The 13115-nt window shown below is 43.2% G+C and overlaps 1 protein-coding gene across 1 annotated transcript in view; it reads right to left on the reverse strand.

The window, feature by feature from the left end:
• Positions 1-13115, reverse strand: part of Cracd (capping protein inhibiting regulator of actin dynamics) — a 194470-nt gene that overhangs the window by 93798 nt on the left and 87557 nt on the right. The window contains exon 3 of the mRNA XM_070012908.1: positions 4626-4705. Coding sequence (XP_069869009.1) covers positions 4626-4689 — 64 coding nt within the window. The 5' untranslated portion in view covers positions 4690-4705. The remainder of the gene's footprint in view (positions 1-4625; positions 4706-13115) is intronic.

Here is a 13115-nt window from a genome sequence, read left to right on the forward strand (position 1 = left end):
CCATCGTAGACCTCCAACCTCAGTATCCAAAAGATAAATTGAAGATAGTAATGCTACGTGGTGAGCAAATTCCTTGAATTACAAAAAAAATTTGAATCAGATGACTAGTTTCAATCAAGCAATCAGACTCAATATATTCTACACTTCCATGGAGGTGAGATATTTTGAGACAGAGTGGGTCTGGCTTAGATTTGTTTCTCAAGAGCTCATACCCTAGTAGATAAGACCAGACACACAGAAAGATAAAGTAAAGCAGAACATTAAATAGAGGGATGTACTATGATGAATCATTAATTCAATTATGCATACCAGTGCAGTAGACTGAATGCTTATGTGTTCCTCAAATTCCAATCTCTCAGATGATGGTTAAGAAGTGGAACTGGCCAGGCACTGGTAGCTAATACCTGTAATCTGCTCAGGAGGCTGAGATCTGAGGATTATGGTTCAAAGCCAGCCCAGGCAAGAAAGCTGGTAAGACTCTTATCTCCATTAACCACCAGAAAACCAGAAGTGGCATTGTGGTTCAAAGAGGTACAGTACTAGCCTTGAGTGAAAAAGCTCAGGGACAGCACCCAGGCCCTGAGTTCAAGCCCCACAACCAACAATGGCAAAAAATAAAAAAAGAAATGGAACCTGTGGAGTGATTCATGAGGGTCTGACTCCCTTGAGTGGGATTAGTGCCCTTTAAAGAGGTCATGAGGTCACAATGAGCTATCCATGCCTCTGGCATCATGTAAGCAGAGACCTTCAATGGGGAAGGGAGGTTCCGAATTGGCCAGCATTTTGATCTTGAACTCCCCAGCCTCCAAAAATGTGAGGAATGAGATTCTGTTGTTTCTAAGCCACATAGTCTATGATACATTGTGAACTACCCAAATGGTGTAGGACAAGAAGTTCGACATGGAAAAGAAAGTTACCTGATTCTAGATAGTTTCTATCTTTGGTGGTCAGATTTACATGCTGTTGTTTTTTTTTTAATCCCCTAAGCAGTTAACAGGTCATTCAATTGAATTTTCCTTTCTACTAATCTTGATTGTTCATCTGACAGAATTACAATGTGCATAAGAGGTGGGTAAAGCCCTCTTCTGGGTGTGTCTGTGAGGATGTTTCCAGAGAGGTTTGTCTAAGGGGTGGAGAGTTCTGCCTATGGATAACTCCACCCAAGAGCTAGGGGTCTAGATGGAGCAAAAGGAAAGGGGGAAGTTCCACAGTGCAGGGATTCTCTCTCTGCTTCCTAGCTGCCATGATGTGAGCTGCTCTGTTCTGCTACCCGACAGAAACCTCTGAAATGAAGAGCCAATGTATACCTTCCTTCTTGCTCTTCTGAGATATTTGCCACAGAAAAGTCTAACCTCACATTCTGGGATCCCTGCAGTCTATGGTTTATCTAATCAGAACAAGTGCTTGCTGTCCCAAACATGACTAGCATAAAGAGACCCAGACACGTTTTAATTTGTTCTATTTTTTTTTTAGAGAGGGGCTCAAACTCCTGGCCTCAAGTAATCCTCCTGGCCCAGCCTCCTGGTTGGCAAAGACTGCATGTACACCTAGATTCAGCTGCATACATATTTTTGTACTTATTATTACTTCTGCACAATTCTTAACACTGTTATTCCTTAAAGAGAATTAAAGAGAATCCAAGCCATGCACCAGGGGCTCACACTTGTAATCCTGGCTACTCAGGAGGCTGAGATCTGAGGATCTAAGTTCAAAGCCAGCCCAGGCAGGAAAGTCTGTGAGACTCTTATCTTCAATTAACCATCACAAAGCCAGAAGTGAAGCTGTAGCTCAAGTGGTAGAGCACTAGCCTTGAGTAAAAAAGCTCAAGGGCAGCACCCAGGTCCTGAGATCAAGCCCCAGGACTGGCACAGAAAAATAAATGTTTTCTTTTTTTCAAAAAGGACACGAATGTTAACTTTTAATAATGCTACCCAATTAGCCTCTTTATAAAGGTTGGTCAATTACATGCTCACTTTCCCAAATCCTTCATTGCACTTAACATCATCACCTTTTTAATGTGTTCCTCATTTGACCCCAAAGCAATATATTTTCATTCACATCCCTTGAATACTTGCTTTTTTCAAAACATGTTTTGACTATTTTCTTTTCTTTCTTTCTTTTTTCCCCTTTCTATTTTCTTTCTCCTTCCTTCCTTCCTTGCTTCCTTCCTTCCTTCCTTCCGTCTTTCTGTCTTTCTTTGTCTTGGGGCCTGAACTCAGGGCCTGGGCACTATCCCTGAGCTTCTTTTGTTCAAGGTTAGCACTCTACCACTTGAGCTACAGTACCACTTCCAGCTTTTTCTGTTTATGTGGTACAGAGGAATTGAACCCAAGGCTTCATGCATGCTAGGCAAGCACTCTATCCCTAAGCCACATCCTCAACCAATTTTGGCTAGTTATAAAACTTCTATAAATGTATTCACATCTATATTTATCCATGGGCTATTTTCTCTTGTTCACTCTTTTTTTTCCACTATTGGGGTTTGACCTGAGTGCCTCATGCTTGCTGGGTGGGCATGCCCTCTGAGCTGTCCTGCTCAGCATACCCTCAGACCTCTCTTACTCACTCTTACATATTCACCACCATGTCCTCACACCTGCAAGTAGAAATCCTATCTCTACACCCAACTTGGGAGTCTGCCATCAGTTGAGAGCCCAACATCATCTCAGGACATTGCAGCTTTATGAATTGATGTATCACTTACTGTTTTCACACACAATCACACAGAAGTGAAAGACTTCTACTAGCTACAAAGGACCCAGAGTTTGAGGAAGGTCATACAGAAAGAGCATCACACCCACACCCCCAGCCATGAAGTTATTTTCTTCTCTTCAATAATTTCATGTGGAACAGCAGTGAGCACAGCACACTTCAGCATACCACTAAAGAGACAGAGCCATCTCTACACACAGAGGCACAATACAAAAACAAGATACACACCTTCATTGGTCCATAGAAAAATAGCTGGAGATTGCTTAAAAGGTATAAGGTGCACAAGAAATGGCAAGAGCTTGGCTTCAATGGTGCATGCTAGGCTTTTTCTTTAAATTCAGATTCTTATTTTATGATGATTATTTTAAAAGATTAATAATTAGTGATATTGGTTGCTCAACTTTGGATGCCCTAAAAACACACTGAACTCTGCACTTTAAAAAAAGGGCAAATTTTATGGTATATATGTATATTTTGTCTAACAAAATGTGCCTTCCTTTTTTCATTCTCCTTCCCTTCCTTCCTCTTTTTTCCTCCCTCTTTCTTTTCCTTTCTTCTTTCTCTTTCCTTCTTTCTCCTTTACTCCCTTTCTATCTCCTTGAAACAGGATTCCATTATATTAGGCAGGCTGGTCTTAAATTCCTTAAATTCAAGTTATTAAATTCACTTTCCTTAGATAGGATTAGCATGTATCATCATCATCATGCCTGGCTCTAGACTTGTTATTATTTTTTTTGAGGGGGGGTCCGGTCGTGGGGCCTGAACTCTGGGCCTGGGCACTGTCCCTCAGCTCTTCAGCTCAAGGCAAGTGCTCTACTTCTGAGCCACCTTCCCAGCCCCTTGTTATTATTTTTTAAAGTGAAATTCAATAGCTGAATGACTACTGATTTAATTTGCCACCCCATGAATGCAAAAGATGCCATTACAATACAGATATCCTTATAAGCAAAGGTGGACAAGTTAAAGTTAAATGCCTGCTTCATACAATATTGGACCTGAAATTTCAGTGTTTCTTCCAATGTTGACAGTAATTTTGTGGCCTACATTTCATTCAAATGTCTGATTTTTTTGTTTTGTTTTTGCTTTTCTTTGTTGTCTTGGTGGTACTGGGGTTTGAACAAAAGGCTTTATTTTTGCTAGGCAGGTGATCTACTACCTAAGTCATACTCCCACTACATTTTAATTCTCTTTCTTTCAGATAGGGTCTACCGCTTTTGCCTGGAGCTGACCTGGGGTTGCTATTCTACCACCTATGCCTCCTATGTAGCTGGGATTACAGATATAAACCACCACTCCTGGCTCATTTGGTGAGATGGGGTCTCACCAACTTTTAATCTGAGCTGGCTTTGAATGTGATACTCCTGATCTCCACCTCCCAAGTAGCTGGGATTAAAGGCATGAGTTATCACATCTAGCTTCTGATTATCTTCCAAAGGCTTCATAATTTAGGAAGAACATTGTACAGACAACCTTTCAGAAAAGTCTTCCTGCTCTGTCTGCTGTGGGGTGACTGCCCCCCAAATACCAGTCCACTCCAAAGACAGTGAAAGATATCATATTTCAGCTCTCACTGCTTAGTAGCCTGGTGAGTCTGATTGCTATGACTTTGCCTCCTTTCTAATAGACATTGCTTCTTGTGTTTGTTGGATAGGAAAGTCCATGACTAAGTGTGACAGGATTATGTGCAGAGGAAGAGGCAGAGCCCCCTAGAGGTCTAAGTGTGTAGTGCAGGGAAGGGCTGGCACGTGCTGTAGCCACGTGGCTTAGCTTTCACATGTCTACGTGCTTTGCTCTACAGGTGAGCAGCAGATCATCCAGGTATTTTTGTACATGACAAACAATAGAAAAAGAAAAGGTAGCTCTGTCTCTTTAATTTTGCACCTCTGAGCAGCTGCTCCACACCATTACCATACCTTCCTCACCACTGGTGGTCTCCCTGTGGACATTCTTTGTAAGTTTAGTGTCCTCCGTGGCCATGACTTCTGAACTGTTACTGAAATACAAAGTACAGCATGCAAACATATGAGCACAGTACTGAGAGGGCCTGGCACTGCACTAGCAATCCTGTGGTTGGTCCTCCACCTTGGTGAATGGGAGAGAGAGAGAAGACAGCGCAATAGCTCTGAGAAAACACTGCAGTGCTGGGCGCTTGTGACTCACGCCTGTAATCATAGCTACTCAAGAGGCTGAGATCTGACGATTGTGGTTTGATGCCAGCCCAAACAGGAAAGTCTGTGAGACTCTTACCTTCAATCAATTACTCAGAAATAGCCAGGAATGGTACTGTGGCTCAAGTGGTAGTACAAGCCTACCACTAGAGCGCTAGCTTAAGGAAGCTCAGGCACAGCGCCCAGGCCCTGAGTTCAAGCCTTAGGACTGGAAAAACACAAAACAAAACAATTTTTTAAAAAAAGCAATCAGGCGCTGGTGGCTCACGCCTGCAATCCTAGCTACTCAGTAAGCTGAGATCTGAGGATCGCGGTTCAAAGCCAGCCCGGGCAGGAAAGTCTGTACGACTCTTGTCTCCAATAAACCACTCAGAAAACTGGAAGCGGCACTGTGGCTCAACAGGTAGAGTGCTTGCGTTGAAATGAAAAACTCAGGAACAGTGCCCAGGCCCAGAGTTCAGGCCCCATGACTGACAAAAAGAAAAGAAAGGAAAGAAAAGAAAAATACTGCAGTGATAACTGCCTAACACAGTCCAAGACAGCAGCCACTGAGCTCATCCACAGGTCACTGCTGGCCCTTGTCCTGAGCAAGAAAATCCCGTGCTTCCCATCCCTGGAAAGGAAATGCAGGGTTAGTTCATGATGCTTTCTCTTTTATTATTATTAGCAGAATTGGTACTTATGTTGGCTGAAACCACTGTATCCCCAAACTGTATACATGGAATTTAATTGCCAAAGTTACATTCCTCTCACATTTCAAATGTTTTATTTCAAAATGATCTCTAATACCCAAATATTCATGTTTTATTATAGTGCAATTTCTCATAACCCTCTGGGCTAAGTGAGGTTTATAAAAATGAGAAGAATATGTAAAAGCTTTTTCTAGTCCTGAATTCTTTTCCCGGTAACTCAAAATTTTTTGCATACATTCTTTTGTGTGTACATGCTGGCCAATACCAGGGCTTGAACTCAGGCCCTCAATTTCACTTATTTTGCTTGCTGAGGGCTGGTACTCTGCCATTTGAGCCACACTTCCAGTCCAGCATTTTGCTGGCTAAGAGAGATGGAGTCTCACAGACTCTTCCTCCTGTCTGGATTCAAATCACAATCGTTTGGATCTTAGCCTCTTGAATAACTAGAATAACAGGGCATAGGCCACCAGCACCCAGCTCAACACAAGACACCACAGCATTAGGGTACTTTCAGTTTTGCTTAATCTGAAAATATCTCTATTCACTATAATTAATTTACTGTAATTAATCAATTTACTATCATAAACTATAATTCAGTTTTGATCTATCTTAGCTAACTCTTTTTTTTTTCTTTTTGCTTATGCGGTGCTGAGGAATCGAACCCAGGGCCTCATGCATGCAAGGCAAGCGCTCTACCACTGAGCCACCTTCCCAGCCCCTTAGCTAACTCTTTAGCTGCATTATTCTGTACTTGCTAACCTTTAAAATCCTATCATTACTGAAGAATGGCTATTTCAAAGCTTTGTTACTTTTCTCTTTGGTCCCATGGCCATACTGAAGTGAGTGACACAATATTGCTTCTGGATGCAATTTCCTGGGCTTGACTTAACAAACACCCTTTGTTAGACTGCTCTCATATCATTTACACTTTATGGTAGACCTATTACTACTGTGTGATGTCATAAGGCCTGTGACTATCTTTTACAACCTACCCAGCTAATCGTGGATTAGAGATCCAGTTCACTCTAGAACAGAACACTTTTAAGCATCTCATGCCTAGCCACATTGACTTTTACAGTGCCTGTGTTGGTACAAATTCCAATCCATTTAATCCAAGTATTCAGTACTTACTGAGTGTCTAGGACATCCATAATATCGAACTATGCTAGCACAATAGAAAAAAGGGTATAAGTCGTAGCTAATTTTTTTAAAGACCAAATTTGCATTCTATACAGAGGCAGGACGGAGAATGTCTCAGTTCTGGAATATTAGAAAATCACAGGTTTCTTATATGTATCTTTGACTATGTCAACTTGCCTTCCAAGTTTTCAAATGTGTCCCTACGGTTATGTACATGGCATTGGGCAGACAGCAAGGAGTAGGGGGCAATTTTGTTGAAGAATGATTCTCATAACTTAATATCAACAACAGAATCTCCACAGACTTGTGTGATTTTCTACTCACTCTGCATGTTTTCCGGAGGAAATTATATGCTGTGGTGAAATGACCAATTTGGGAACAAAGACCATCTTAGATGCATCATTTGAAGATCTCCATAGTCTACTTCATAGTATACTTTTTTAGTCACTCCTTTTGCACACACCCTTTCTTTTGGCAGGGACTTTGAACTGGGAGGATCAGTGCTGTAAGGCTCAAGAAGGGACTAAGCATGTCCCTGGGGGGGAGGGGGGAGGAGGGAGGGGAGAGGGGTGGGATTCAGCAAATGTGATGGTAATGTGCCAAACAACCTCATAGGTGGAACCCACATTTCTCTGCCCTGCAGGGCGAAAGGAGGCTGAGATTAGTTCATCCCTATCCCCACTTCATGTCAGCAATGAAATCTATGTGGACTGTCACAGATGATTCATTCCACATTTTGTGAGAAAAAGGCTTTTCATGCTACACACATAAGGTCGTCTCTTCCTTAGATTCACTGGTTTACTCTGCATACAACAATAACATGGGTCCCCACCTCAGAGCCTTATAAAATGAACTTTCAGACTCAAATCATCTACCACTTAGTCCATCTTTTTTTTTCTTGTCTCCATTTTTCTGCTTTGTCTTAGGGTGACCTTCTTCCAGGGAGTCAGCCCACCATCAACCTCCTCAGTTACTGTGTTTCGACTTAGTATTGGTATCCAGTCCCGGTGGGTAGCTATAGTACTGGACAGATGTGCTGACATCTGCTGGGCAGTGGCCATGCTATCATGGCTCAAAGTGAAAACTCCCAGCATAGTGTCACACCTTGAACAAAACCAGGAGCTTTACTCTTTCTTCTGAGATCCATAGGCTACATTTATATAGTTAGGAAGGGTTTGAAAACCTTTGAGGGAAGAGGCCTCTATTGGTGTTTGTTGCTATCTCTGCTGCAGATACTAAACAAGCAATCTGCCGGTTACCCATGGATGTGTGTCACAGATGTGTCTTTGTTTTGAGAATTACTGTTCCTTATTAATAATGTCATCAGCGGTGGCCATTGTGCTCCACACAGCTCTCCCTTGAGGGATGCTGGCCTGGCACCTGAAGAACATCAGTCCTGGGGCAAGTACAATCATGGCTGTTTCCAGCCCCTAGAATCTTTGGATGTGTTACTTCTCAGGGCAAAGGAAATTCTGCAGATAGGCCGAAAGGAGAAATGTTCAAATGGGAAGATGAGCCTAGATTATCTGGGTAGCTCAATGCAGTCATAAAAACCCTTAAAAGATGGAGCCATGTGAAGGAAGGGGTGACTTTGCCCAAAAAGAAATGTACTTATTACCTGACCTGTGAAATGGTAAATCCTCTATAAGTCACCTTTATATTAACAATAAAAATATTTAATAATAATAAAAAAGGAAAAGATGGAGCCAAGGTTGTGAAGAGTCACAAGAAGAGATATGGCAATGGAATCAGAGGTGGTAGAGGGAGGGAGACCCTGGAGAATGCTACCTTGCTGGCTTTGGAGGAGAAGAAAGTGGCCACAAGCCAAGGAAGGCAGGCAGCCGCCAGAAGCCAGAGAAGACAAAGAAAGCGAATGATCCTTCCCCAGAGAATCCAGAAGGAACCACCAACCTTGTTGACTCATTTTAGACTTCTGACCTCTACAACTACAAATTGTGTTGTTTTAAGCTACAAAGTCTGTGGTAATTTGTTACGGCAGCACATCCCAAGAAAAGTTATCAGGATTTCTGTGAACAAATAGTTTAGAGAATATCTCCTCAATGCCTATAATTTGAGAAGTCTTACAATAATGAATCCTGTTAAACTTTGTTTAAATAAGAATTTTCCAAAAGCCTTTAACTCTGAAAGAATACCTTTGGAACCTTTGTTTAGAGTTATGGTGCCAAGGGACCTATTTTGAGAAACAATGATGGTAATGGAAAGAGATACAGACATCTTTGTAGCTATTCCCTAGACTGAAATTCTGTCCGTTAATATCATTCGCTAGATCATTTCTGAGTATCTGTTCTGGCTTAATATTGTCACAGGTGTTGGGGTGAGGGTGGAAGGGATAAGATATGAAGACATAAACGAAAATATCACTGGCTCCAAGGGAGCCAGCATTTAGTAGAAGATGGGATGATAGATTTACAGAATCTATGATAGGAGATTAAAAAAGTATAATAGGAGATAGATTTCTCAAAAATCTTAAGCCAAGTAGAGCTTAAATCTCTGTGTATATATGATGGGGGTGTGGGTTGATAGATATGTTTTATAGGAAAAAAAGAGGTCTGAAGTCAACCTGGACAGCAAACGCTTACCTCTAATGAACCAGTAAAAAGCCAAAAGTGGAGCTGTGGCTCCAGCCTTGAGTAAAAAAGTAAAGGACAGAGCCCAAGCCCTGAGTTCAAGCTCCAATACCAGCAAGAAATATATATATGCATAATATATTATGAATATATTACATAATTTACATATATGCAAATAGATGCAAATCCTTAATAAAATTCAAGTTCAGTCTTAAGGTGTTTTGTTTGAGGGTATTTTTCTGCATGAACTGGAAGTTCTGTGGCTTTTATTTTATTTTATTTTATTGAGGCTTGAACTCAGGGCTTGGGACTCTCCCTGAGCTTTTGTGCTCAAGGCTAGAGCTCTACCACTTTGAGCCACAGCTCCATGTTTGGGTTTCAGGTGGTTAATTGGAGAAAAAAGTCTCATGGACTTCCTGCCTAGGCTTGCTTCAAACTGTGATCCTCAGATCTCAGCCTCCTGAGTAGCTAGGATTACAGGCATGAGCCACCAGTGCCTGGCTTTCTTTGACTTTAAAAAACCCACGCTCCATAATGTTTCCAGGCATCTCTTTCCCTGGGTACTACTTCTGGTCACAGGACATTGTTCATGGCTCTGAACTTCAAGAATTAATGATTTATCTCAAAGAGCTTAATATTGATTCTGTGTGCATGTGAATAAAAAAAAAAAAAAGCTGTGCTTTGACAGGAAATGGTAGAGGAGACCTATGGCTCTGCTGTGTTTGTTGTTGGTTCTGGTGTCCTTGGAAGTAAAAACTATCTTCCTGTTTGTTCTTTGAAAGCTGAGAACTCAAGATTCTTCTCCACAGGAGGCATCTGCAAGCTTGTTCAAATAGTGAATGCATCATGGGAATACAATCTCGGCTGTACTTGAGCCAATTCAGGAAAGAAATAACTGAAGAAATAATTTTCAAAAATTTGTTAGAAAAAGGAAGGTTAAAATAGGTGGACTATTAGAAGTAACAAAGTTAACAGAATTTTTAGAAAATTAATTCAGGCCTTAACAGCTAGGAGAACAGAGGTTATCATTGTCATGTCTACACTTGTCCCTAGGCATATAGCTCTGTCCACTAGAGCTGCTGCCGAATGGAGTGGTTCTTTTCTAAAGTGACATTCAGGAAAGCAAGGCCAGAATGTAGAGGGCCACCCTGCCCCCACTCCCCGCCCTGCCCCACCCCCCATGAGAAGCATGTTAGCATGCTCCCATAGCACAAGCTCTGGAGATTGTGGGCCCCCTGGCTTGTCTGGCACACAGCTGCTCATCTTTCCAGAGGCTCACATGGCACCTCTGGGCTGCCCTCTGGCTCCCCGTGGCAGTTGTTTACTTTGCCCTCTCTCCTCTCCAGCACTCTGTGCAAAACTCTCTCAACTATCACTAATCACACTCTAGCTGGTTCTCTGTTTACACATCTGACTGCAAGTCAGTGAAGTCTACTGCATGGGGCCTGGCCCTCAGTGTCTGCCAGGACTGTGCTGGCCTCCAGGGCTCCCTGGCAGAAAGGACTCCCCAGGTACCTCCTCCTGGGGAGACACACAGCACAGAGTCACTCCAGAGAGGACAGGAAAGAGGGGGGTGACCATGAACCCCTGGATGGATGGCAGGGTCTAATTCCATCTCCTTCACCCTTAGCACAGGTCTTGCATATAAGAAGCTCCACACGGTTTAGTGGAATAAAAGAGAGGGAGGGAGAGAGGAAGGGAAGCAGGGAGGGAATAGGGGAGGGAGGGATACAATGAAGGAGGGAGGGAAGAAGGAGAAGAGAGGCCAGGAGGTAGAGGGAAAGGAAAGGGAAGAGGGAGAGGAATCTCAAAAACCCTCACCCCATGCCCACCACTCCCCCACGCTGCCTATCAGTTACTAGAAAGGGTATATTTTGGGGGTGTCTGGACATGACCTATTGGAGCAGGAAGCTGATGATTTCATTTTAACCAGCCCACAAGACAGTTCATGACAGTCATGCTGTGGTGAGCAGCCACCATTCATCCTGTATTTAGCATGGTGCCCCAGTGACCATAAATAACTGTCCTCCAATTGAAAAGAGACGGACAAATGCCACCTCAACTTCATCCTCGCTCCCAGAGTAGTAGACTAACCGGCCCTTTGGCTGCCACAAGAGGATTTAAGAAGAATTTTGTTCTCTTCACAACCTTGCTTGCATCCGGTTTCCTTCTCCGTAGCTTCATCTGTGCCAGCGTCTTAGGTTACTTTGGCCAGATGGGGAGAAGGCTCGCATTTCAGGCCTCTGCTGTCTGCCTCCCAGGCCCTCCCTAAGTAGTGGCTTAGTCTCCTTATGGAGGGGAGGGACCAGGGAGGGGGCATGGGCCCCCAGGAGATGACAGTGTAAAGTATTCTTCAAATTTTCATCTTCAACAGCGGGTATCATTTAACTCCCACAGGAGAGACTATGCTTTGTGGTGTAGGCCAGCAATATAATCTCTAGCTCTCCCTGTGCCAAAATATCAGTTACAGGTTCATCTGGATGATTGACGGGATAAACTGAGAGTCCAAACCACCAGAACAATGGCACAAGTCAGGGGTAGGAGGTAAGGTGCCGAAGAGGATTAAGTCCTTATGGTAGAAGTGAAATCAGGTGAAATCAGGATGTCTGCATCCTTGTAGATGAAGTAACCTCATTCCAAACCACCAGTGGTCATAGGAAACAACGACAGAGAGGTGGGTGAGACGGGGTTTTCTTCTTGCAGGTAAATATTCCTACGGCACACAGTTCTCCTCACATAGCGAGGGAATGTGTGTGTGGGGGGAGGGGGCAATCAATGATTTGTAATTAGAAATAAGTTCTTTATCAGATACAAATTCATACCTCTGGTACAACTCCATTTGTATGGGCTATTTAAGTTAGGTAAATCTACAGAGACAAAGGTGATTGGCAGTTGACAGGCTGAGGGGGAGGGACAAATGGGGAGGACTGTTTCAGAGGTTCAGCCTCTTCTATACAAGATGTATTTTGAATATACTAAATGCATCCAACTTTTAAAATGGTTAATGTTATGCTGTATGAGTTTTACCTTCCTATTTTTATAATGTGATGTAATATAAGGAATCATTCTGCACTGCTCAACCATCCACCACTGCTGGGAAATCAGGCAGGATTTTGTTTCTACTCTAGAGTGAGTGAAAAGAAGAAGCACTAAATTTAGCATCTCTAAATTCTGGTAATGGGCACTTTTTGGCCTTCACTGTGAAGAGCATAGTACTTTCCAGCTGTTTGTAGCAGAGAAGCAATTCAAGCCAACAGCCCCTGAGTTCACAAGTCTTACAAGGGGCTGGCCACTATGTTCCCACACAGACAATGAACCTCAGCCAGGCCTGCGTGGTGTGGCTGAGCAGCATTCTGCAGGGACACTACACAAGGACCCCGGGCATATGAATTCAGTAGAAGACTGTGAGGACCTTAAGAGCCCCATGTGCCTTCATGATACACATGAGTATGTGCTAAGAGAGAGCAGGAAGAGGAGAGGCCATGTTGGTCTTTTGACTCTTTTGTACTCAGAACAACATCAGCCTCAACACACAGCTCCAATGTCGTTGAGTGGAAAACCAAAGCCCCAATGCTTGGGGGAGACTAAAAAGTTGCATTTACAACAGAGGTAAAAATGAAAGAACCCTGGGAGAAAACCACACCACAGTGCACCAGGAACATGGTTAAACCTGGGGCGGGCGGGGGGGGGGGGGGGGGGGGGAGGAAGGCGGAGCCCAGCCATCCCTAGGGCCTCTCTGAGAGCCTCCCCCCTTGCATCTTGCAGAGAGTAGCCAAAGTTAGGACAGTTGAGTCATCACCTGGCAGTTTTCTGTA

The sequence above is a fragment of the Dipodomys merriami genome, unplaced genomic scaffold (assembly GCF_024711535.1).
Source record: "Dipodomys merriami isolate MVZ:Mamm:240054 unplaced genomic scaffold, mDipMer1.0.p SCAF_9, whole genome shotgun sequence".
Taxonomy (NCBI): Eukaryota; Metazoa; Chordata; class Mammalia; order Rodentia; family Heteromyidae; genus Dipodomys; species Dipodomys merriami.